Source organism: Rhagoletis pomonella, unplaced genomic scaffold (genome assembly GCF_013731165.1).
Source record: "Rhagoletis pomonella isolate Grant_MI unplaced genomic scaffold, Rhpom_1.0 Rhpom_scaffold_00001, whole genome shotgun sequence".
NCBI lineage: Eukaryota > Metazoa > Arthropoda > Insecta > Diptera > Tephritidae > Rhagoletis > Rhagoletis pomonella.
The window spans coordinates 19,790,837-19,814,055 of record NW_023458555.1 but is presented as its reverse complement, the minus strand read 5'-3'; the positions used below and the strand labels follow the sequence as shown (position 1 = coordinate 19,814,055).

At 35.5% G+C, this 23,219-nt stretch overlaps 2 protein-coding genes across 2 annotated transcripts in view; one reads left to right on the top strand and one right to left on the bottom strand.

Annotated features, from left to right (window-relative positions):
* Positions 1–23,219, top strand: part of LOC118738900 — a 171,795-nt gene that overhangs the window by 59,377 nt on the left and 89,199 nt on the right. The gene's annotated exons all lie outside the window — the stretch shown is intronic.
* LOC118739060 (protein ANTAGONIST OF LIKE HETEROCHROMATIN PROTEIN 1-like) lies at positions 17,309–17,977 on the bottom strand. The gene is made up of 2 exons (XM_036470215.1): positions 17,756–17,977; positions 17,309–17,687 (listed from the first exon to the last, which is right to left on the bottom strand). The coding sequence occupies exons 1-2, from the start codon at positions 17,890–17,892 to the stop codon at positions 17,309–17,311; spliced, it is 516 nt and encodes a 171-aa protein (XP_036326108.1). The 5' UTR covers positions 17,893–17,977.

Here is a 23,219-nt window from a genome sequence, read left to right as displayed (position 1 = left end):
AATATTAGGTTAGCCTGTTAAGTGCAGATTGGTTGTCACTGCAGTCACGTAAACTCCTTCCCCTCCACCTATGTTCCAAAACGTAGTCCATGGCTTTGAGTATTGCAATTACCTCAGCCCGGAACACCGAAGCATATTCCCCTACAGAAAAGTGAAACTTATCTCCATTAACCTCGAAAAAACCCCAGATCTTGACCCAGAATTTGTTTTGGAGCCATCAGTGAAGATTTGACAGTGTGTGAGTCCGGTCTCAGCGACGGAATCAAACCAGCATTCAGTCTCAGGGAACTCAACATTATATAATCTCTTCAACAAAGGTAATGGTGGCGTATGATCCTGTAGCATTGAAAAGACACAGCCGCCAGCGCCCCACTCATTGTCATACCAGCATCCAGTTCTTTTTAGTCTGCTGGTGGCCTTTAAGGCTTCCCCACGTATGAAAACACAAGTGACGGTAAGTGCAGCAGTGCGTCAAGAGCACTATACCTCACTCAAAAATATTAAAGTTAAATAAAGAGGCTATCAAGCAACCATTTTGGTTCTTTACATCGAAACCAGATAAATTTTCGTGGACCCCCATTTACAACTCATGGACACCCAAATTTTTTTCACGTCACCGTGGACCCCCGTCGAGTCTTCCGTGGACCCATGGGGGTCCACCTGCACCACTTTGGGAATCACTGGTCCACAGCATATAATGAACTTAAAACAATATACAAAATGCCTTTTTCGGTTTCTGCTACCAATGAAAACGATTCCTTTTATGCAAGAACACCAAAAATATCTGTTTAAAACTTTTTAAAAAGTTCACCTCATACTTTTTCCAGGTTTAAAATTTAAAACAATTGAGAACCCGCTAATTTGAAGGTGATTTGAAAGGTGAAGGCAACGTTTTTTTATCCAACGAAATTGTTTTTACTCGATTTTCTATCCCAAAGGCTTGATGTTTTTGTTCTCGAGATATTACATTTTGTCAATATCTACACTGTTACATTCCCAAACATTGTACAATATATTATTCACAAGTTGAAATAATATAAAAAAAAATCAAATAATTATGTTAATCGTATAATTAAAAAAAAATAAAAACAATTCAAATAATAATATTAATCATGCAATTAAAAAATTGAAAATAATTGCAAATAATCAAATAATTATATTAAACATGTAATTAAAAAATTTCAAATATAATTGAAAAAAAATAAATAAATAAAAATAAAAATGTCATTAAAATTAATTGATTAATTAAATTTTGTTTTGAAAGTAATTAATTATTAATCATTAAAAAGGTGCAAATAATCGTATTTAATCATTAAATGGTTACCCAAAAAATACATGCTTTAATTAATAATCATTATGATTATTAATCATTATTTAGCAGGTCTGGTTTCAAGATGACTTGGTCAAAGGTTAGACTGCGCTAAAGAATGAAAACAATTTCTGTGATGAGTTATCCGAACATATGTGCAATTTGACAGTCCTTCCTCATAGCACTGCTGATGCTGAAAGATTGTTTTCAGTAATGAATATAATTAAATCTTCTAAGAGAAAAGGGTAAATAAAAATGTGGAGTGAGTAAAACGTATTTTTGTGCTGCTGAATTCAATCACGCTTTTGTAACGTAATTACCAGCTTTAAATAAAATATTTGTACTTAGTATATAAAGTTAATGGACTTTGTGCCAACATCCTCACTGCCGTAGCTGACAATTGTTTCAATCGTATTCTTATTAAATTGAAATTTCATTTTGGCAGCAAGTAAGTGCAATTATGTCACTAAGAAAAAGTGCCCGCAACACCCACTCCCCTCAACACACTCCTTCTCTAAAATTGCAAAGCAAAGGAGACAGTAAAGGAGTAAACAGTCCAACTACGGTTTGCTTGTTAGAGAGGCTCGAGGCGAAATTGGAAGCATCCATAGAGAACATTATAATGAAGATAAAGGAGAGCGAAGAGCGTGTGATGGAGAAAATTGGTGAAATTTCGGCTGAAATTTCCAACTTAAAATCAGCAATGAAAGCCGTTGAAGAGAGAGTGAGTGCGCTAGAGTCATTGCGCTACGAAAGTTATTTCCAAAACAAAGAAGTCATCACTTTATGTCAACAAGTTGATGAGCTTGAGAATGCGTTGGTGGCGACGGTGACAGGTAATAATCCCAACGGAAATAAGGTCAATTGACCCTATTTCCCACCCTGGTGCGAAATAAAGTCAATTGACATTATTACCTTTTTAAAAACGAAATAAAATCCATTGACATTATTTCTCTTTCAAACATTAAATTTGCTTATATTCGCGGCGGCCGGCGTCAGCGCGCCACACCACGTCACGCTACGCCGCGACCCCCTCTTCCCCGTCTCCCGCCGTGCTGTAACGCAGGTAGATTTATTTTTTGTATACGTTGAATTAAATTTTTATATATTTTAAACATCGAGGGCTTATATTGAATAATACCCTCTATCTGCACACTTCACAAAGATGAGATTCTGATATAAAAATCCTCCTAAGCTTTAACTGTCATCGGTGATGTTAATGCTACCTTATATAACGACAGGTAATAAGTCCTAGATGGTTTCTAAAATCACTACTTAGTTTTTGTGCAAATTGCAGATAGAGGGTTATTAATGAATTCAAGCCCTCGATATTTCACACTTTTATATTTGTAAGTTATTGGAAGCAGGGATGCCAACTTGGCTCAAACCGTGCCATTTGTCCCTATTTTACTTCAAATGGCACTTAATTTTTCAATTTGGCACAAAAAAAATAACATTTCAATACATTTTTGTGAAAACCTTTGCGTGCATTTCTTTTTCTCAACTAAAATTTTCTACTTTATAGAGGCTATTCAACTGGCTTATCTTATTTTATCATTGCACTTTTGTTTCGAAAATGTGGCTTTATTTTAATGCTAAATGTGAACGATTAAAAGGAATGGCACCTTTTTAGGCACTTTTATTTTTCTATTTGGCACATTTTGACACTTTTTTATCCTCAAAATGTCTCCTCATAACTAAGTATAGTTGGCAGCCCTGATTGGAAGATTTCTGCTGTGTTTTGGCCACAACTTGTCTGCAGTGAAACAGCATATAATTTGTGTTTCAAAAGTGTGTGAAAACCAAAAACCAATCAATTAACTTACATGATCTCGGTTCCGATATTAAATAATCAATAATTGTTTATACCCGCATTTTGGCACATTGGCTTGTTGAATGTGCCATCTAATAAATAATGATGTCGTTCTCCTTAGCCGCTTTTAAATGATGTCACAAATTGCTGGCGGAGACATGAATACAGTGTAAGAAAATTCCTTTTCTATAATTGTTTCCTTATAGGAAGGTTGGTTTCTTTTCCACATTAGACAATCCGAATTCGTTCAAAATATGCTAATTTAAAACACAGAATTCTTTCAGTGTTCCTCCGGGGTTTTTGGACACGGACTGTTTCTTCAATTCAATAGTGTTCGCTTTATTTTTGTGGAAACGAAACATGTTTTGCAAGTTCTGGATCCTTTCTATACTCTTTCTTCAAATATTTCTCGTATTCCAGCTGCGTTTTGCGTTTGGTTTTTCGCATCGTGGTTTTACTATATTCGTAATTTAAAATTTTTTAATAAAATCAATTGGTGGTAGTTCATGATTGTGTGTGGATTAATAGCACCACACAGAGGATTTGGCAATAACCTTTTTCATCTATTAAAAAACAACACTTACGGGGCAATGTTTATTGTAAGAATAATATTTTTTTCTATGAATCGACATACTTTAAGCATTGTTGACGCTATTTGCATTTGAATGAGGAAATAGCGTCAATGACTTTATTTCCAAATTTTTGTTGACTTTATTTCGCTTTTGAAATGGTAATAATGTCAATTGACTTTATTTCGCACCAGGGTGGACCATCATAGTCATGTCGATCAGCGTTGCCACTTTTGACCTTTTCGGACCAAAATTAGTCCGATTTATATACTTTGGTCCGTTGGTCCGATGAAGCGAATTTTGGTCCGTTTTATGATATGATAAATTTTTCATCAGTATGAGAAATTAAATTTGAAAGAAAAAAAATTATGTACACTCTAAAACTTTTTATTTAAATTTATGCATATTATGAGAAATAACCCTCTCTTTACATATGCAAATTTACACATTGTTAAACAGTGTAGCAAGGAAGCCGCTTACGTGCTCTGCAAGTCTAGTGGTCTAACCAATGAGGCTCATATTGCAGGTGGTAAGCAGTGCCCATTCTATCAGCGTGCATTAAAGATTAAAGTATGAAGCTTCTACAATTAAATCTTAACCACTGTTCAGCTGCTCAGGAGCTACTCTGTCAAACCGTTATAGAGGAAGACATTGCAAAAAAAAAAATTATGTACACTCTAAAAGCTACATGGATATCAGGTAAAAAATAAACAACTGCTATATGGGTCAATGGAGAGCAGTGTCTTGAGGAGAAACCTTATAGTCCGGAGTATTTTGTCAGAGGTAAGATCGGCGGGATATATATCTATAGCTGTTATGCACCACCGAGCCTGAGTTATCAAGAATTTGAATCTTTTCTAAAGAGACTAGTTCAAGACGCCACATTATATTCTCCAAAGCTTATAGCGGGTGACTTTATTGCTTGGGCCGTTGAATGGGGAAGCGTTAGAACAAACCGACGACGTCACGCCCTATTAAAGGCATTTGCACCACTCGATTAGTTCTTACTGAATACAGGTAACAAAAACACTTTTGAGAAAAATGGCAGGGGCTCAGTCATTGACACTGCATGTTGCGTCCAATCACTGGCACCAAAACCCACTTGGAAGATTAGTAACACTTATACTCAGAGTGATCATTTAGCGATTTTAATGATTTTAATTGAAATCTGTGATGTAAAAAACCCTTCTAGCAGATGTTCCAAAAAGTATGGTAAAGGATGGCACAAAGAATGTTCGACCCAAATATGTTTATACTAAAACTGGATGGTATCAGAAACGTTAGTGAAACCCCAGATAACGCGGAAGTTCTTTCAAAAGAGCTCTCAAAGCTGTTATCAGGGCATGCGATGCGTCAATGAGCAGAAAGGGCCACAAAATGGTGACAGGTAATAAGATCAACGGAAATAAGGTCAATTGAATTTATTTCCCACCCTGGTGCGAAATTGACATTATTTCTCTTTCAAACATTAAATTTGCTTAGCTTCGCGGCGGCCCGCGTCAGCGCGCCACACATCGCGCTCGCGTTCGCGCCCCGCGAATCCCGCGTACCCCGCGCGACCGGCGCGCTCACCACGTCAGGCTACGCCTTTTTACAAAGATGAGATTCTGATATAATAATCCACCTAAGCTTTAACTGTCATCAGTGATATTAATGCTACCTTATATGTATAACGACAGGTAAAGTCCCAGATGGTTTCTAAAATCACAAATTAGTTTCTGTGCAAATTGCAGATAGAGGGTTATTAATGAATTCAAGCCCTCGATATTTCACACTTTTATATTTGTAAGTTATTGGAAGCAGGGATGCCAACTTGGCTCAATGCGTGCCATTTGTCCCTATTTTACTTCAAATGGCACTTAATTTTTCAATTTGGCACAAAAAAAAATAACATTTCAATACATTTTTGTGAAAACCTTTGCGTGCACTTCTTTTTCTAAACTAAAATTTTCTACTTTATAGAGGCTATTCAACTGGTTTATCTTATTTTATCATTGCAATTTTCTTTTGAAAATGTGGCTTTATTTTATTGCTAAATGCGAACGATTAAAAGGAATGGCACCTTTTTTGGCACTTTTATTTTTTTATTTGGCACATTTTGGCACTTTTTTATCCTCAATATGGCAGCTCATAACAACGGATAGTTGGCAGCCCTGATTGGAAGATTTCTGCTATGTTTTGGGGCAACAATTTGTCTGCAGTAAAAAGGCATATAATTTGTGTTTCAAAAGTGTGTAAAAACCAATCAATTAACTTATATGATCTCGGCTCCGATATTAAATAATCAATAATTGTTTATACCCGCATTTTGGCACATTGGCTTGTTGAATGTGCCATCTAATAAATAGTGTCGTCGTTCTCCTTAGCTGCTTTTAAGCGATGTCGTCACAGATATCTGGCGGAGACATGAATACAGTGCAAGAAAATTCTTTTTCTATAATTGTTTTCTTATAGAAAGGTTGGTTTCTTTTCCACCTTAGACATTCCGAATTCATTTAAAATATGTTAATTTAAAACACAGAATTCTTGCAGTGTTCTTCCGGTGTTTTTGAACATGGACTGTTTCTTCAATTTAATAGTGTTCGCTTTATTTTTGTGGAAACGAAACATGTGCATTTGCAAGTTATGGATAATTTCTAAACTCTTTCTTCTAATATTTCTCGTATTCCAGCTGTGCGCAGGCGTATAGTTTTTCGCATCGTGTTTTTACATATTCGTAATTTAAATTTTTTTAATAAATTCAATCAATGGTAGTTCATGATTGTGTGTGGATTAATATCACAACACTGAGGATTTGGCAATAACCTTTTTCGTCTATTAAAAAACAACACTTACGGGGCAATGTTTATTGTAAGAGTAACATTTTTTTCTATGAATCGCATACTTTAAGCATTGTTGACGCTATTTCCATTTGAATGAGGAAATAGCGTCAATGACTTTATTTCCAAATTTTTGTTGACTTTATTTCGCTTTAGAAATGGTAATAATGTCATTTGACTTTATTTCGCACAAGGGGGGGGGGGGGGGGGGGAAAAAAAATCAATTGACCTTTTTTCCGTTGATCTTGTTACCTGTCACCGGTGGCGACAGATGTCATGATTTATGGTGTTCCGCTTATAGCTGAAGAGAATTTAACTTCGCTGTTCTCTAAACTTTGCACATCGATTATCATGACCCCATTGCCCGCCCGTTCAACTTTTCGTTTGCGCAAAAACAACAGCAACAAGAAGCCTTCTCCTATTACACTATGCGACAGTCAAAATCGGGATGGGATGAAACCAACGGGAAATGTTATATCGATCAAAAGCTAGTTATACGTGTCCCGGCGTTTCGCTTGGTCACGTCTAGGAATCGAGATATATATATATAACTATCATATAGGGGAAATTGTCACCTTTGGTGGTCTGTTTTTGACATAACTCGAGAACCACTAGTCCGATTTTGCTCAAACAAATTTAAAAAAATTAAAAATTACAATTCCTTTAATCTGTTTATATAACGTTTTTCTATATAATCAACAGTTTCGCCGGTAAAAATAAATGTATGAAGAAAAAAAATATTTTTTGCCTAAAATATTAAATATAATATAATATAATATATTTTTAAATTTGCTTGAGCAAAATCGGACTATTGGTTCTCGAGTTATGTCAAAAAAAGACCACTAAAGGTGACAATTTCCCCTATATGATAGTTATATATATATCTCGATTCCTAGACGTGACCCAGCGTAACGCCGGGACACGTATAACTTCTTTTTTACTGATATAACTTTCCCCGGTAGTTTGAACCCTTCCCGATCACTGACCACTACCATTTGTCTCACAGTGTTATAGTCACGCTAAATTCATCATATGATCGTTCACTCTTATTTAAGGCGATTGCCGGCTTTTTTAAGGCAAATAGAACGTCGCTAACACTTCGCGATATGGAGATGAGAAGATCTATGTGCATGAATGCCTTACGAATAAGAATCGTGAACTTATTTAATTTGCAACACGGCTAAAGAGACAAAAATTAACGGCGAGTGCATTTTCTATACGTGGACAAATATATGTAAGAAAGCATCTTAACAGTGAAGCAACAAAAGTACTGGATTGTGGGAGAGTTGAGCGTATTGCAGCTGCTTCCTAACTCAACACATTTTATTTACATATATACCTGCCATGCTTTGTGTGCATTTTCTATTGTTAGTGTTAATTTTATACTTTTTTGAGTTATGCTATATTTATACCTCTTCTCACCTTAACCTTATGTTTCCCTTTTCGATCTCCATTCCCATTGTAACTCACGATTGAGAGAATACAAAGGTTGCGCCGATCTCGGACCGCTATTCCTCTCTTAACGAATTTGACAGAATCGTTGTTTGCATGACGTCACACTGGTGCAACTTGTTTACGTTTTCCTTGCAACATTTTTTCTTCTTCTTCCATTCTTGCTCACGTTTTGGCATTTCTCTCTCGCGATTGCACCAGTGTGACGTCACCCAAAAGTTATTCTCAAAAATCCTCTCTGATCGGCGCAATCTTGTATTCTATCATTCTTGATTGTAACTGACCGTTTGCAAGCATCTCTTTTATTGCATAGATATGAGTAACAACCCAATTTGCCACAGGGCGAAGACGACGTCGTTACGACGTCGCTCTGGTGAAGTCGTTTGGGTGAACTGTAAACGACGTCGTTACGACGTCACTCTGGTGAAGTCGTTTTGGTGAACTCGAAACGACGTCGTTACGACGTCGCTCTGGTGAAGTCGCTTTAGTGAAGCCGTTACAACGTCGCTTTGGTGACGCCGTTACGACGTCGCCCTGGTGAAGTCGTTTGGGTGAACTCGAAACGACGGCGTTACGACGGCATCTCATCACAACACCGGCAAATAGAAGTACGCTTTAATTGTTGATGCCCGGCTCTCAAAAATGATTAATATACTTTTAGTATTATTTCAGAAGCATTCCAGCAAAAATTCAACGAATCTGTGGAAATAATAGAGCGAATAACCAAAAGATGTTTCCATTATGCTGGAGACAGGATGTCACAGTCGTCTGCATAAATATACTATCTGTCATATTAATAAGTTTTAACAATTTATGTTTTTTGTTACTTCATTTTATTTATCTTTATAAAAATTGGCTTTATTTTTCAACAAGGACCATATAGTTCAAAACTCAAAAATTGCGCAATATACATATGCATGTATGTACGTATAAAAAAAATTAACAAGCTTTTATAAAAATTTTAAGATTTTTGTTCTGCATTAAAGAAACACATATGAAGCAGTTTTAAAGTCCATTGAAGTTTGGTATGTATAATAAAATACAAGGTTCATATGGGTGAAAATGCGCAGTACCGCAAAAAAAATAACACCAAAAATTAATGTGAGTTTTGTGTTACTTCAAACCTGTGTTCTATTATACTAACATTTTATGGACTATAAAACTGCTTCCTATGTGTTTCTTAAATGCAGATTAAAAAGCTTAAAATTTTTTTAGAAAGCTTGTTGAATTTTTTTATATATACATATATATGTATGTATGTATACTGCACATTGCTTTAATTTTGAACTGCATGGTCCTTGTTAAAAAATAAAGCCAATTTTAGTATATTAAGCAAAATAATATATTTCAAGCATTTTTGATATTTAATTCAACAATATTTTTTGTCATTTTACACAAATTCACGATCAGTACCACACGGCAACACTTGATTAGGTTTGACAGCACTTGCAGAAGAAATAAAAATTGCTGGTGCAGCACGAGCAAGTTGAAATATATTTCCGAAATCGATTTGCGCTCTTGCAGTTGCAGTCACACCTTGCAACTTTTATTTCTGAAACTGATTTCCGAAAAGTGACAGAAAGATCTTTCTGGCTGTTCACACATCGCTTGCTGTGTTTACCATTTTGTTAAAATTTTTTTTTTTTTTTATTTCACAACGGCATTTGGTATTATTGCTGGATAGGTTTTAGAGTTAATCTTTTGCTTACCAATATTATTTCCGGGTCGATATAATAATAATAATAATAGATTGGCGCTTACACATCCGTTAGTGTTTGGCCCAGCTTCTCCTCCGATTTGTGGCGTGCGCCTTGATGTTGTCACACAAGGGGAGGGACCTACAGTTTAACGCCGACTCCGAACGGCGATTGTATTTTTATGAGAAGCTGTTTTTCATGGCAGAAATACACTCGGAGGTTTGCCCTTGCCTGCCGAGGGACGACCGCTGTTAAGAAAAAACCTTTTTTCTATATTTTTGCGATGTTGCTTTGACCAGGGTTTGAACCCAGGTGCTGCGGAGTGAAAGCGCGCACTGCTTACCACTACACCACAGCGGCAGCGGGGTCGATATAGCGACGAGTTAATAAACCATGAACGAAAGACACAAGATCACGCCTTGAGGAAAGAAAGAAAAAAGTTATTTTCTAGCTGTTGAAATCTCGACGCCATCTTTGTTGTAAGAAGTAAACAACGAAGAGAACAAAAAAAAACGCGTAATTGTTGAACGCATGAATAATCATTTTTATTATGCAAATTCTCCTATAAATCATGTCGTTGTGTTAAATTATTCTTTACCTTATGTGTGCACACGTTGTCACAAGCGAAAATTAAGAAAATTGCAGTAAAAAGCCACCACCAAATTGTAAACAACGAACAAATGTAAACAAACGGCTTATGTCGAAATCGCCCTACTTTTTTCATAAGTGCGATTATAACGGGCCCCTCTTCTGCTGTCGTGATCTTGTCTTTTTGGTTCATGTTAATAAACGGAGTTGTTTATTAATAGTTAAAATGTTCTTATTTATTTATGAGCTTTTAATACAAGTTAAGCGCGTCAATTCTCGTTGGCTGGTAAAAAGCAAGTGAACAAATGCGTTTTCAAAAAGGATTAAGTAACTTAAACATAGTACGCTAAGTTAAGCGTAAGTTAGCCAAGACTTACGACACTATTTAACTCAACTTAGACCTACCTACCATACCAGTAATACGTGTTTCTGGTTAGCCAAAACTCAACTTGTCTTAGGAATCTTAGAGAGCTATAGAATTCAGATTCCTAAGTTATGTTTTTACGTAATTTGAGAGAGCCAGGCTGCCATATCAATTTTTTGCTTTGTTCAAATTTAAATTTTCCGAAATTATGATGTAAAAACGTTTTTTCGGACAAATATAAAACATATGGCAACGGCATGGCAACGGGTCAAAGCGAACTGTCAAAAATAAAAACAAAGCAAACCAAATAAACAAAATAAACATTTTAAACATGGACGACGAAAAATGGATATTGCTGGTGCAGTCGCATAATGAATTATACGACAAATTTTCCCCAAACTACAAGTTAGCGGAACACAAAAGGCAAATTTGGAGGCACATAGGCGAACAGCTAAATCGAACAGTTACATATGTACTAATGCTTTAAATTAAATTAAGTTGCATTAGCGATTTACTATTTAAAGGCGAGCAATGTGCTAAAAGGTGGTTGGCGATTCGCGAGCGGTATTCCAGGGAACTGCGCCAGCAAAACGCACCGTCAGGAAGTGAGGCACACAGGGAAAAAGCTTGGTCATTGATGGAATCCCTTTGCTTTTTGCGAAATTCTGTAATACCGCGTCCGTAAGTTGGCCATGTTGAAATTGTTGTAGTAGTTAAAATATGTAACTATATTTATTGCAAATAATTTTGTTGTAGGTGCCGAACTTCTAAAAACATTCTGGAGGCATTACAACTTCCACCAGCATCTCCACATCAGGCCAGTAACTCCTCCCAACTGTTTACTACTCCATTGCACACGCCGTTAGCATCATCCTCACAGCCGAGCTCGGAGCTGTTCATATCCCTACCATCTACATCGCCTCCTTTACAGATATTTTCGACGTTGCCGTCGCCATCACCGCAGCTGTCGTCATTAGCATCGCCACTGATTTCACCACTGCCAACATCGCCACAGCAGCCGTTGCCATTGGCATCGCAGCTGACGTCGCCACTGCCAACATCGCTTCAGCAAACATCAAGCAACTCGCAAGCAGTGTTGCCATTTTAGCCGTTTTCCGGCTAGATTTAGCCGGTTGCGATGGCAAACAGCCGGAGAAATTTCGATTTAGCCGGCAGCCGATTTGTTGGCCGTTTTGCAGAAAAAAATTAGCCGTTTTTAGCCGATTTTGCTATTTGCCTTGTTTTCTTAAATTTCAGATATGTATATATGTTTCCATTTTTGACTAAGCGACCCAAAATCTGTTAGAAATGGCTACTAGCCTTATCGTGGAGAAAATTTTCATGTCAGGCAGGGTTGTATGAAATTGGGCCGATTTCGCTTATTTTTACACGGAACCACAAATTGCGGATACACCTTTGGTACCTTCAGACAACTTTGAGCTGTTTTCAGGTCTTCTTAAACCACCTACCTTTGTGAGCAGAACTGATAAAGCTACTGCAGAGCTGCGGCGATATAAAAATATTGAGGTATATTTTCATACGGACTTCGATATAATTAATTGGTGGGAGGTACACAAATGCGAAATGCCGCTGCTGCATAAACTCAGTCGTAGAGTAATAGCCACTCCTTCAACTAGCGCATCGTCAGAAAGAGTGGGCTTGTTCGAGTTGCAATCACAACCGCATTGTTGCGCGAATTATTAAAGTATCGCGTTCTATGTGAATTTCTAGCAATGTAATATTAGTTGGGCAGTTGCAACAATGTTGCCATTTTTCATCAGTTCGGCAGTAATACCGCTTTTATTACTTGCCTCGAACAGGCCAGTTTTTTCTTCTGCTGGAAATGTTATTTCTGACAAAAGATGCCACCTTTTGTCAAATGATGATGCCCTTAATCAGTTGTTATTTTTGCATTATAATATGCAGTTAGGAAACCAATAAAATTAACAAAAATTGTCTTTTCAAATGATTTTTCTTTGATGCTTTCATTACAGCACTTGTTTTTCAAATCAAGCACTTGTTATTTGAATCGAGCACTTGATAGTGTGAATTACTCACTCAACCGACAATGTTTTTTCAATTCTATCGCACGTTATGTTTGGAAATAAATGAGTGCGAGTATGTGCAGATGTGAAAAGAAAGCGAGTGACTTAAAATGTAATTTGAGTGTATCCATGCAGCTCTCTGCTATGTACACATATATATTTTTTTAAACAAACTTTTTTGCTGAGAACTTATTTAAATTCCAAAAACCGAATGCCAACGTGAATTAAAGGAACCAACACTGAAGTGAGTCAAAATGAAAATAAAAGAACACAAATTTTTATGTAAAGCAAAACTCTCTGGGAATCCTACGAGACATCTGCCGGTCATATGACCGGTCATCCAAATGGGAGATCTGCAGTCTTTTGGCATCATATTTTACATCAGAATTGAAGGGATTTCTGAAAAATCTGAATAGTTCTTTTGTGTAACTGTGATTTTGCATCCCTTGTCAACATATGGCCTCGGTTGATGCTAACTTAAGGTCGTTGTTTTACTGGCTTAAAATTGAAGGAAAATTTTTACAGCGTTTTTTATGTGTATTGGTTTCTATTTGAGTGTATTGAGAATCGGTCAGTCTGAAAAGGCCTTGTAGGGAAGACAATAGGTTCCCAGCAAAAAATCGGTAATCGCTTTTAGTGGTAACGTGTTCTAGAAGGCATAGCGTTATAATGCCTTCGAATTTTTTCGCTTCTTTTAGGCATTGCCAGTAATGCAAAGTAGAATGTGCTACAATATTTTATTTATCTCGCTTCTTCGTTTCATTTCGGGGTATGCAAAGTAGAATGTCCTATAATTTTTATTTTTTAATTCGTTTCTTTGCTTAATTTCCGGGAATGTAAAGTAGAATGTCCTACAATATTTTATTTGTTTCGCTTCTTTGCGTCATTTCAGGTAATGCAAAGTAGAATGTCCTACAATATTTTTTTCGTTTCGCTTCTTTGCTTCATTTCGGGGAATGCAAAGTAGAATGTCCTACAATATTTTATTTGTTTTGCTTCTTTGCTTCATTTCGGGGAACGCAAAGTAGAATGCTGCATCGTAGTCAGCTGAAAAATGGAATGAATATCCAAAAATTCTTTTTCTAGCGTTACTTTCTGTGGAAATTTGTCTTGCATAAAAATCATGTTTTGCTTTGTTCAATTTGCAGCGAAGTTGAAGTCAGTCAATGAAGTGACGTACAAGAGTGAGGAAGTACAATTTTAAGCTTAATTAAATATGCATGTATGTACATACCGATTTTAAAGAAAATCTAAATACCTAAATACATACATATTTACGCTGATTTATACAAATTTTAATTAATTTTAACCTTTTAAGACATTTTCTGATTTCAATTTAATATAAATAAGTATGTACTTATCTAGGCATTCTACATTAGTTTCTCTGTAAGGCATTCTTTTTTCGCTTCTCTGGATTCTGTTTATCCATGCGTTCTCCCTTCGTTTGAAGGTAATGCTGCGGGTAAGGGCTTACCTCCAATGACATGCCCATGTTAAAATAAGGCCTTCTTGAAGCGAAAGGGTAAGCGATTCCCATCGCCTAACTCGTTTCCACTTTCGTTTCTGTGGTAATCGTGTTTTTTGCTGGGTTTGTTCGTCGAAAATCCAGGGAGAATTATCACTCAAAATATCAGTTAGTAAAAAAAAATGCTCCCAAATTTTTTCTCATGTAGAGAAACTTGCAATTTTTTGTACGAACGCAAATTTGCAAGTTTTTCTGCCAGCTAGTGTCCATGGTTGCATTTCAAACAAAAGAAATTTGTATAGAATTTTTAAAATTCTTTCAGAGGGGCAAAAAACAGGATCTACGTGTATATATCTTGTCAGTCTGACTTTCTTCAACATACGATTCGATTTCTTTGTCGGGTTTACTATATCGACTCTGGTTGAGATTGCATTCCGATTAAGAATACAGTTTTTTTGCCGAGTACCTTCAAATCATTGGAATTATCTAAATTAATTATATCAAATTAATCATATGTTTTTCCTAATTGCAAATTCTTGCTGGCAAAATTTTTTCCGGCTCGAATTTGTAACTTCTCTCCAAGAAATAGTCTTTTTACTCGTGATTTATTTAAATAAAACATGTGAAATTTAGTTGAAACATTTTAGCCGTCTTTAGCCGGTTTTATTTGCCAATTTAGCCGGTTCGTCCTAAAAGTTCTGGCAACACTGCTCGCAAGCGCCCTCATCATCGCACAGACATCTCGCAAGCGCACAGGAAATATTACAGCTGCAAGCGAAGTTGATCTAGATGCGGTGTTTCTGGAATCAGCGGAGCATTTTAAAAAGGCTTGTAAAGCCATAGAGGAGAAGGAGAGCAGTGGTAATGAGGCGGTGCACTCGTTTACTAAAATGATTGAGGCTACAATTGCCAAAATGAGTTCTGTAAAACAAAGTCTAGCAATGGAGCGAGTGACAGCGGTCGTGATGGCGTTACAGCGCGAAGAAGAGGCAGAAAGTTAATCTTATAATCAATTTAAAATTTAAATTTTTAATATTCAATTAATTTATTTACAGTGAGTCACCTTTGTACAGTGGTATTTTTACAACAGTCGCAGTGTTTTTCATAGACAATTCATAGAGAAAAGTAAAGCTCATTATCTAACCAAAACCATATAAATTTCACTTTCAAACTTTGTGTAAAAATTAGAAAAATTAAATTAAGTTTATTCAAAATAGCAAACATTTTAATAACAATTTCTAAAAAAGTTTATGATATGCAGATTTGTAGCGCAGTAAATTCTAGTATGATAAAGTACAACTTCGAAGTAACTAAAAAATGTCGTTCATTTGAGAAGGTTTTTTTCCTGAAGCTGTTGTGCATTTTCTTCTACATATATAAAAATTTTTGAACATACTTTGTATGAAAGGAAATACGTGAAACTGTCAACAAACAAATTATTAAAAATCAACGGTATTCTGTAGCAACTTCTAACATGGTTTATATTATACTAAAATTAAATGGGAATCCTCTATAAATCGTGAATAAAAACTTTGAAATTTCCATGAAAATTCGGTGAGCTTTTCTAATTTTTACAAAGTTTGAAATTTGGATGTAATGGTTTTTGTTAGATAATGAGCTATATATTTAATGAAAAATTATTTATTTACCTAATTTTTTATTTCGTTTGTTTTGGAACATGATGAAAACCTAGTAAGATAAAACCGTTCTCTCAATTCGTCGGCCATGATTTTTTTTCTAAGTTTGCCAGCATTTAAAAAAAAAAATAAAATTGAGAGTAAAAAAAAGAAATTGTTCATTGTTTTTGTTGTTTGAGATTGGAAATGAGAATGTGTGTGTGAGTTTGTGTGTAAACTTTTAAAATTAAATTGCTTGCAAACGTCAAGAATTTGAAAAATTCCTCAGCGGTTCTACCTTCCTATATTTTTTTCATGGTTTTGGAATATTATTTTAATTTCATACGAGCTGAAATGTATTTATTGAAACGAATATTTGAATTAAAACGCTTGTAAATTTGTATAACAATTACATTTTCTGTTTTATTGCAGTGTATGTACATACGTATATCGAAATATACAGTGGCACAACGATGTTCTCGTACAAAGAATATTCAACAGTGCGGGAAACTGCTTATGCATCTTTTAAATAATTTCCCTTTCACCGATTATATATAAAAGTATAGCTGATACCGCAAAAAAACTCCAAAAATCATGGTTCCAAACTTTGTGCAAAATCTAAACAAATTCTGCAACTATTTTCTTAAAATTTTCCCCTTTTCAATAATTTTTTTTTTTAATTTCATATCTACTAGATTTTTTTCCAAAAAAAATTTATGAAAACGTGGAAAATTTTAGGAAAAAATTTGCCGAATTTGTTTAAATTTTGCACAAAGTTTGGAACAATGATTTTTGGAATTTTTTTGGAGTATCAGCTATACTTTTATATATAATCGGTGAAAGGGAAATTATTTGAAAGATGCATAAGTAGTTTCCCGCACTGTTGAATATTCTTTGTCCGAGAACATCGTTGTGCCACTGTAATACAAAAATTACATGTTATTAATTCTATCATCCTGAAAGGAGACAGCCCCCTCATTAAGGAAAAAATTCGCTAGTTCATCTCTTAACTGAAAGGCTTCCGCCGGTCCTCTGCTTACGTGAGTCGTCATTGAACTTAAATTTCTTCTATTTAGGTCCTGTCGCCAATCACCATAGTGAAGCACATTATCTGATCCTTCACGGTCAACATAATTATTAGGACAATACCAACGTTCTTGGTCATTTAGCATTACAAAATTATGCAAAGCAATGCACCTCAACACAATACTTTCGCAATTATCTGGACTGTAGTCCATTGTTCGGCGAATAATGCGCCATCGAGCGCTCAAAATTCCAAAACTATTCTCGACTACTCGGCGTGCCCGCGAAAACCTGTAGTTAAATATTTGTTTGCTTCTATTTAAATTGGTACCTGAATATGGCCTCATTATATTTCGCCTCAAAGGAAACGCATTGTCTCCTACAAAAAAGTGAGGAAAGGATTCAGCTCCACTGCGCAGCGGTCTATCAGGCGGTAATGGCAAAGTATTCGAAATAAGCGATTGCCCAAATTCCGAAACCTGGAATATCCCTGTGAAATAAAAAAATAAATGCAAACATTAAAGTTCGGATTGCCGACAATTATTTTATTATAACTTGCCTGCATCACTTTGGCTACCATAGCTTCCTATACTAACGGCCGTGAAAGTATATTTCGCGTCACAAGCGGCCATTAAGACTATACTATGAAATTTCTTGTAGTTGAAGAACATCGAACCGGACTTCCTAGGGCATTGTAAGGCGATGTGTTTCCCATCAATTGCACCTACACAATTTGGCATGTTCCACATTGTTTGAAAATCGTTGGCAATATCTTTATACTGCTCTTCGGTGGGTTCCGCTACATTGATAGGTGAAAGCAATCGCCAAAACACGTCGCAAGTTTCCAGAATGATGTTACGCACTGTTGTCCTACCCAGCTTATAGCTCCAGGCTAGAGTTTGGATTGGTGCCGCATGTCCCAAGTGCCTTTAAAATGAAAAAATAATTATGCATTAATTTACAAACATATTGAAAAAAACCTTAAATTATCTTACAAAAGGGTCAACGAAACACGCTCTTCGACACCAATACGTTGTCTTGGTTTGCGCAAAACATCAGCCACCAAAGTAAGCAACAAGTTGTATACCGAACGAGTCATCCTTGTGTGTTGGAACAATTGCTCCTCCGTCATGTCCTTTATTCTTTTGAACACTTGACGGTGGTACCCCTTCTTTAACCAATTCCGGTTTATTGGATGGATACCCCACCGCCTAATTCTCTGTTGACGTCGACGCATTTTACATGCTTTGTACATTTTTATTAAATCCAAAAACATTTTGCACAATCTTAATTTTTCTGTCATTTTTTAGTTTTAAAATTATTCACACAAAATAGCGTTTTCACAGAATTTAAATAACGGAATGAAATTTCAAACAACTTGAGCGACACAAAACGAAATGTCAAAAGAAAACGCGCAAATCAAAACGAAGAAGAAAATGTCAAAAGTGCGATGACGTGCTGAGTAAGAATCTCTACGTTTCTAAGAAAACTAAGTTAAGTCTAAGTCTTGGCTAACTTACGCTTTACAAGGTTACATTTGAGAAAAGGAATATTGCAGGGTGCCACATGCATTATCGTGAACTTAATCTTCCACAAACACGGCTTTGACTCATATAGTGCAAGAAATTTGCGCCACAATACTTTTTACTCAGAAAATTGAGCTAATTTCACCACTCACGACACCAGCCTGCTGGTACAATCGAAAAATTTTCAAATAGTTTCTGAAGTCGCACCAGCAGCTGGTACAATCACACCACAAGAACATACACGGCCAACCGACTTAATGGGCCATTTAACAAATTAAGCATATTAATCGCCGTAAACTTATCTATTTTAAACTATAGTTAAATCGTTAATAGATAAGCTAACAGCCCTAACACTTTTACAGTATGTATGTATAAAAACGTAAGGAACATACAATACAATACATATATCAGTCTTTCTTAGTTTAAAAATGCATCTTTTACATAAAAGAAAAAAATTAGATCAAATTGAGCATATACTCCTTTTTCATGCCAAGTATGAATAAATTCTCGAAAGGGCTAAAAAAAGGGCTAGGGACAATTTTAAATTTATGTGGCCAAAAAAAGTATGTGGTAGCTAAGTCTAGCCACCAAAGGGCTAAAACGGCAACTCTGCTCGGTTCATTTATTCTAAAAAGAAGTTTGACCACATATCATTTTATACTAAAAATATTCTTGGGTTCACCCTTGATAATTACCTCAAGGTCCGCAATTTGGTATATCTATTCAAATTAATTAGAAACCGTCAACCTGGTTATCTTTTCCGGAAATTGGTTTTTGTGAAATCATCTCGTACACACAATATTGTTGTCCCAAAGTACAAAACTTTAACGTCAGGATTGTTTTTTGTTAGTGTTATAAGAATTTGGAACTCACTACCAATTTCAATTAAATGCATAACATCGATTGGTTGCTTCAAAATGGCAGTTACAAACCTATATGTGTGATATCCTCCCTCTATTCCCCTCATCTATGCTCATCTAGGTTTACTATTCTATTACCCCATCAACAAACTTGTTATTTTACTTTCTTACCCTATAATCTGTGTATTTTATACTTATTTTAGTACTTGTAGGATTAAGTTAAATCTTTTGAAATTTATATATTAATATGCGTACAACGAAAAGACCCTGCGTCTTACTCTACCTATGAGATGTAATAATAATAACAAATTATTAATAAAATTAAATATATAAATCAGATAAAATAAGAAATAAAATCTTCTTAGTGTTTTATCAGTGGAAAATCAAGTTTTCACTAAAGAAATGTGTGATTTTGAAAATACTTACGTAAATTTGAAAGGCCTTATACAATTTTATTTTAAATCTAAATTTGTTGATGGAAAGTTCGTGCCCACTAAGGCGCAGTATCCTCCTCACACACAGGCCAATAATAGTAACGCTGTGATACCATATGGAATACCAATCCCTTACAGTGTCATGAGCTTTACCGATGATCTTATTTCCACCTGTGAGATCTCTGCCAAGCATACGTAATCTTTTTCCATGATCTTGCAACTACAAGAGCACAGAATTGCGCTTTCTGTTATCGGAGGGCCAAGAATCGTCGCTGTCACACAAGATGTAGGGTTTTCCTGTACATTGGCAAAATGAGTCGTGTGATCTCTTGAATATCTTTGAAATAAAGCAATTGATATACCTACGGTGATCTTTCCTTGTTATTTCGCCACTTTTACAATTCGTGGCAATATTTATGAACTGATTTCTAGGTAGATGCAAGATCGCATGATCGTGCATGAGGGCGTCAGACACACGTAACCCCATCCTTAATTTAGACACCTGAAAACTAAATTCGTGTAACTTAAACATAGGGCCAAAGCAGACCAACCACACGGGGTTTCTATACATTTCGACTACAGCGCCATCCATTGGGTCCATTTTCTGCAAAACCATTGCTTACCATAAAATGAATTCGTGTTATGAATTTCAACCTCGACTCCAGCGGCACTCATTTAAAGCTCACATTTAAAATTTGAACGAAATCGGTTAATAAATACGATTTTTGTAAATAACTCCACTCCAGCACCACCTATCGAGTTTTCTAGTAGCATGTAATAGGACCATAGTCCGAACAACGAAAATGGCTATCATTTTATGCAAATAGGTATGTAGATAGGACAGTCTATAGCGCAACTCGCAAAATCAAAGCTCCATTCTTTGTGAAAAATTTTAAAAAATTCTTCAAAATTTTCACATAAATTTTACCTTTTACTAAAAATTAAAAACAAAGTTACAATATTTTAATGGGATTTAGAAATTTAGGAGAAAATGGTTCCCAATCGAATGATACTTGCGCGTTTACGTAAACGTATATCGATCCAGCCTTTCCAATAATTACCACTTTTCGCAATAAGTACGGTATTGATAACATATGTAGCTGTACCAAATTTCAGAAAGTTTACGTGCGCATTTCCAGAGATAAGTGAAATGAGAAGAATGGGGTGCCCCCTTTTCCATTACTTACCACTTTTCGCCATAAGTACGGTATTGATAACATATGTATGTAGCTGTGTCAAATTTCAGGACGTTAGCGTAAGCGGTTCCAAAGGTAAGCTATATGAGATGTTCAGTTTGTATGGAAGGTGCCAGCCCCCTACTCCAATGCATTTGCAATATATGCATCAATGCTAAGTTTCAGTACCCCAGCGTAATTGGTTTTAGAGATATATTGGTTTTTTATGCGTTAGTCTGTATAAAAATTTCAGGAATATGCCGAGCTACATACCGAGTAAATTTTTGATCGGAATATTTATTTTCAAGGTGCTGGCATATGTTCCAAATATGAACCAAATCGGTGCAGCCGTTTAGTAGTTTAATGAAATACATTGTACAGAGAACTGTATGAAATTGTAAAGCGAGAAGTCTCAGATTTCCTAATTTTTTGGCAGCAACAACAAAAAGCTTTAATTTTTTTTAGCGAAAAACCTTCCACACAGAAGTTCCAAAAAATGGGATTGTTTATGCTTGAATACACTTAATTGAATGTCAATAAAATTAAGTTTTGTGGTTATATCAAGGCGAAATTTTGAGAACAGTCCGTTTCTAACTCTGAATATAAACAGCGACGCATTGGAAAAAGTTAATACATTCAAATACCTAGGAATAATGATCAACGATAAACTAAAACAAAAAAAAAAATGGATTCTATATTGATGCGCCCTCACACATTCAGAAAGACAGAACAATATTATAAAAAATTTAGATTTGGCTTCTGTTGATCTAATAAATCCCCTGTTAAGTTTTCTTTTTCTCAAATACTTTCGCTTGATACCCAACATCAACACCAACATTTAGGTTGTCTTATAAATACCTTTATTTATTAATGATTTCTATGTAAAAAGACTTGATCTTTCGATTGAGACAATATTAAAAATTACCATAATTGAGATAAATTACAAATAAATTTTCGTTCACAATTTTCACCATGAAAATGGGAAAACTTTGGAAAACGCATAGTACCATCGGATAGCCCATACAAAAATCTATAGAAACAATAGTTTTCAAATTATTTTTCCCGTTTTCTGTCAAATTCCCAGCCAGTCGAAAAGTAGCTCAGCGCGCTTGGGACATTTGGCGTGAATTGCCTCATATATAAAACTTTGAATATTCACAATGGTTTTCATGTTAATTATTTTTCATAGTTTTTTTTTAAGGATGGCTCATATTATAACATAATCATTTAAATTCACGTTTCTAACTGTGCTAGAAATTGTTATATAAAGTTCAATATTTGAAATCAGAGTTTATAAGTTTGCAGTTCTATGGCCCACTAAATTTTAGTATAATTGATCGCGTTGATTTTTATAACGCTTTTTATGTGCGCTCTTGAATGTATTCTCCTGTTTAATTATTTTCGTTTCACGTGCAAGGTTACAATTTACTACACTAAAATTTTATGGGTTTAAAAATTGAATACTCGAAATATTTATAAAAAAACTCTAATTAAAAAGTTTGAAATTTGAAGACAGTTTTTAGAGTTCTATCAAGTTTGCAATAAGTTTAAATGGTTTCTGAAACCTAAACGAAAAATATGATTTAAAAAATTTGAATTTTTTTGTTGTTGTCGCCGAAAAATGAAGAATGCCGAGACGTCACGATTTCATAATTTCATAGAGTTTTCTGTACATTAAATGTCACCAAACTAATAAAAGTCTTGACCGATTTGGTTCGTATTTGGAACGTATATCAGTACCATGAAAATAAATATTTCTACCAAAAATTTGCCCGCTAGGTGGCACTGGGGTCAGGATATTCCTAAAAATTGCATTTACTTGCCGATTTGGCTCATATTTGAACATAAGTTAGCCAATTCAAAAGGAATATTTGGACTAAAAAATTACACGATAGGAGGCGCTGGGGTAGGGATATTTTCAAAAATTATTTTACGCTAAGAAAAGGATAGATATCTACTATATATTTGTGGAAGTATGTATGTATGTGCCAGGTTGCAGCCTTAACGGACGGACAGAATCGAATGGAATTCGGACAGAGTATTGCCATTATACCTGGGCCTATATTAGGGAGAAAAAAAATCGGGATTCGACAAGGGGGCGTGGCACCTCCCATAGGCGTGAAATTTTTTATCAGCTATAACTTCGGAACCACAAGCCCCACGTACTTGAAATTTGGTATGCAAGCACAGCTACGGTAGTTGCTTATAGTAAGGTGTATATGAATGGCACATCCCGTAGGCGTGGAATATTTTATCAGGTATAACTTCGAAATCATAAGTCACATGAACTTTTAATTTGGGATGCAGACATATCTATGGTGGGCGCTCATAATAACATATATATAAACGAGTTTGTAAAAGAGGGCGTGGCACATCCCATAGGCGTGGAATAGTTATCAGCTATAACTTCGGAACCATAAGCCCCGTGAACTTGAAATTTGGTATGCAGGCACAGCTACGGTAG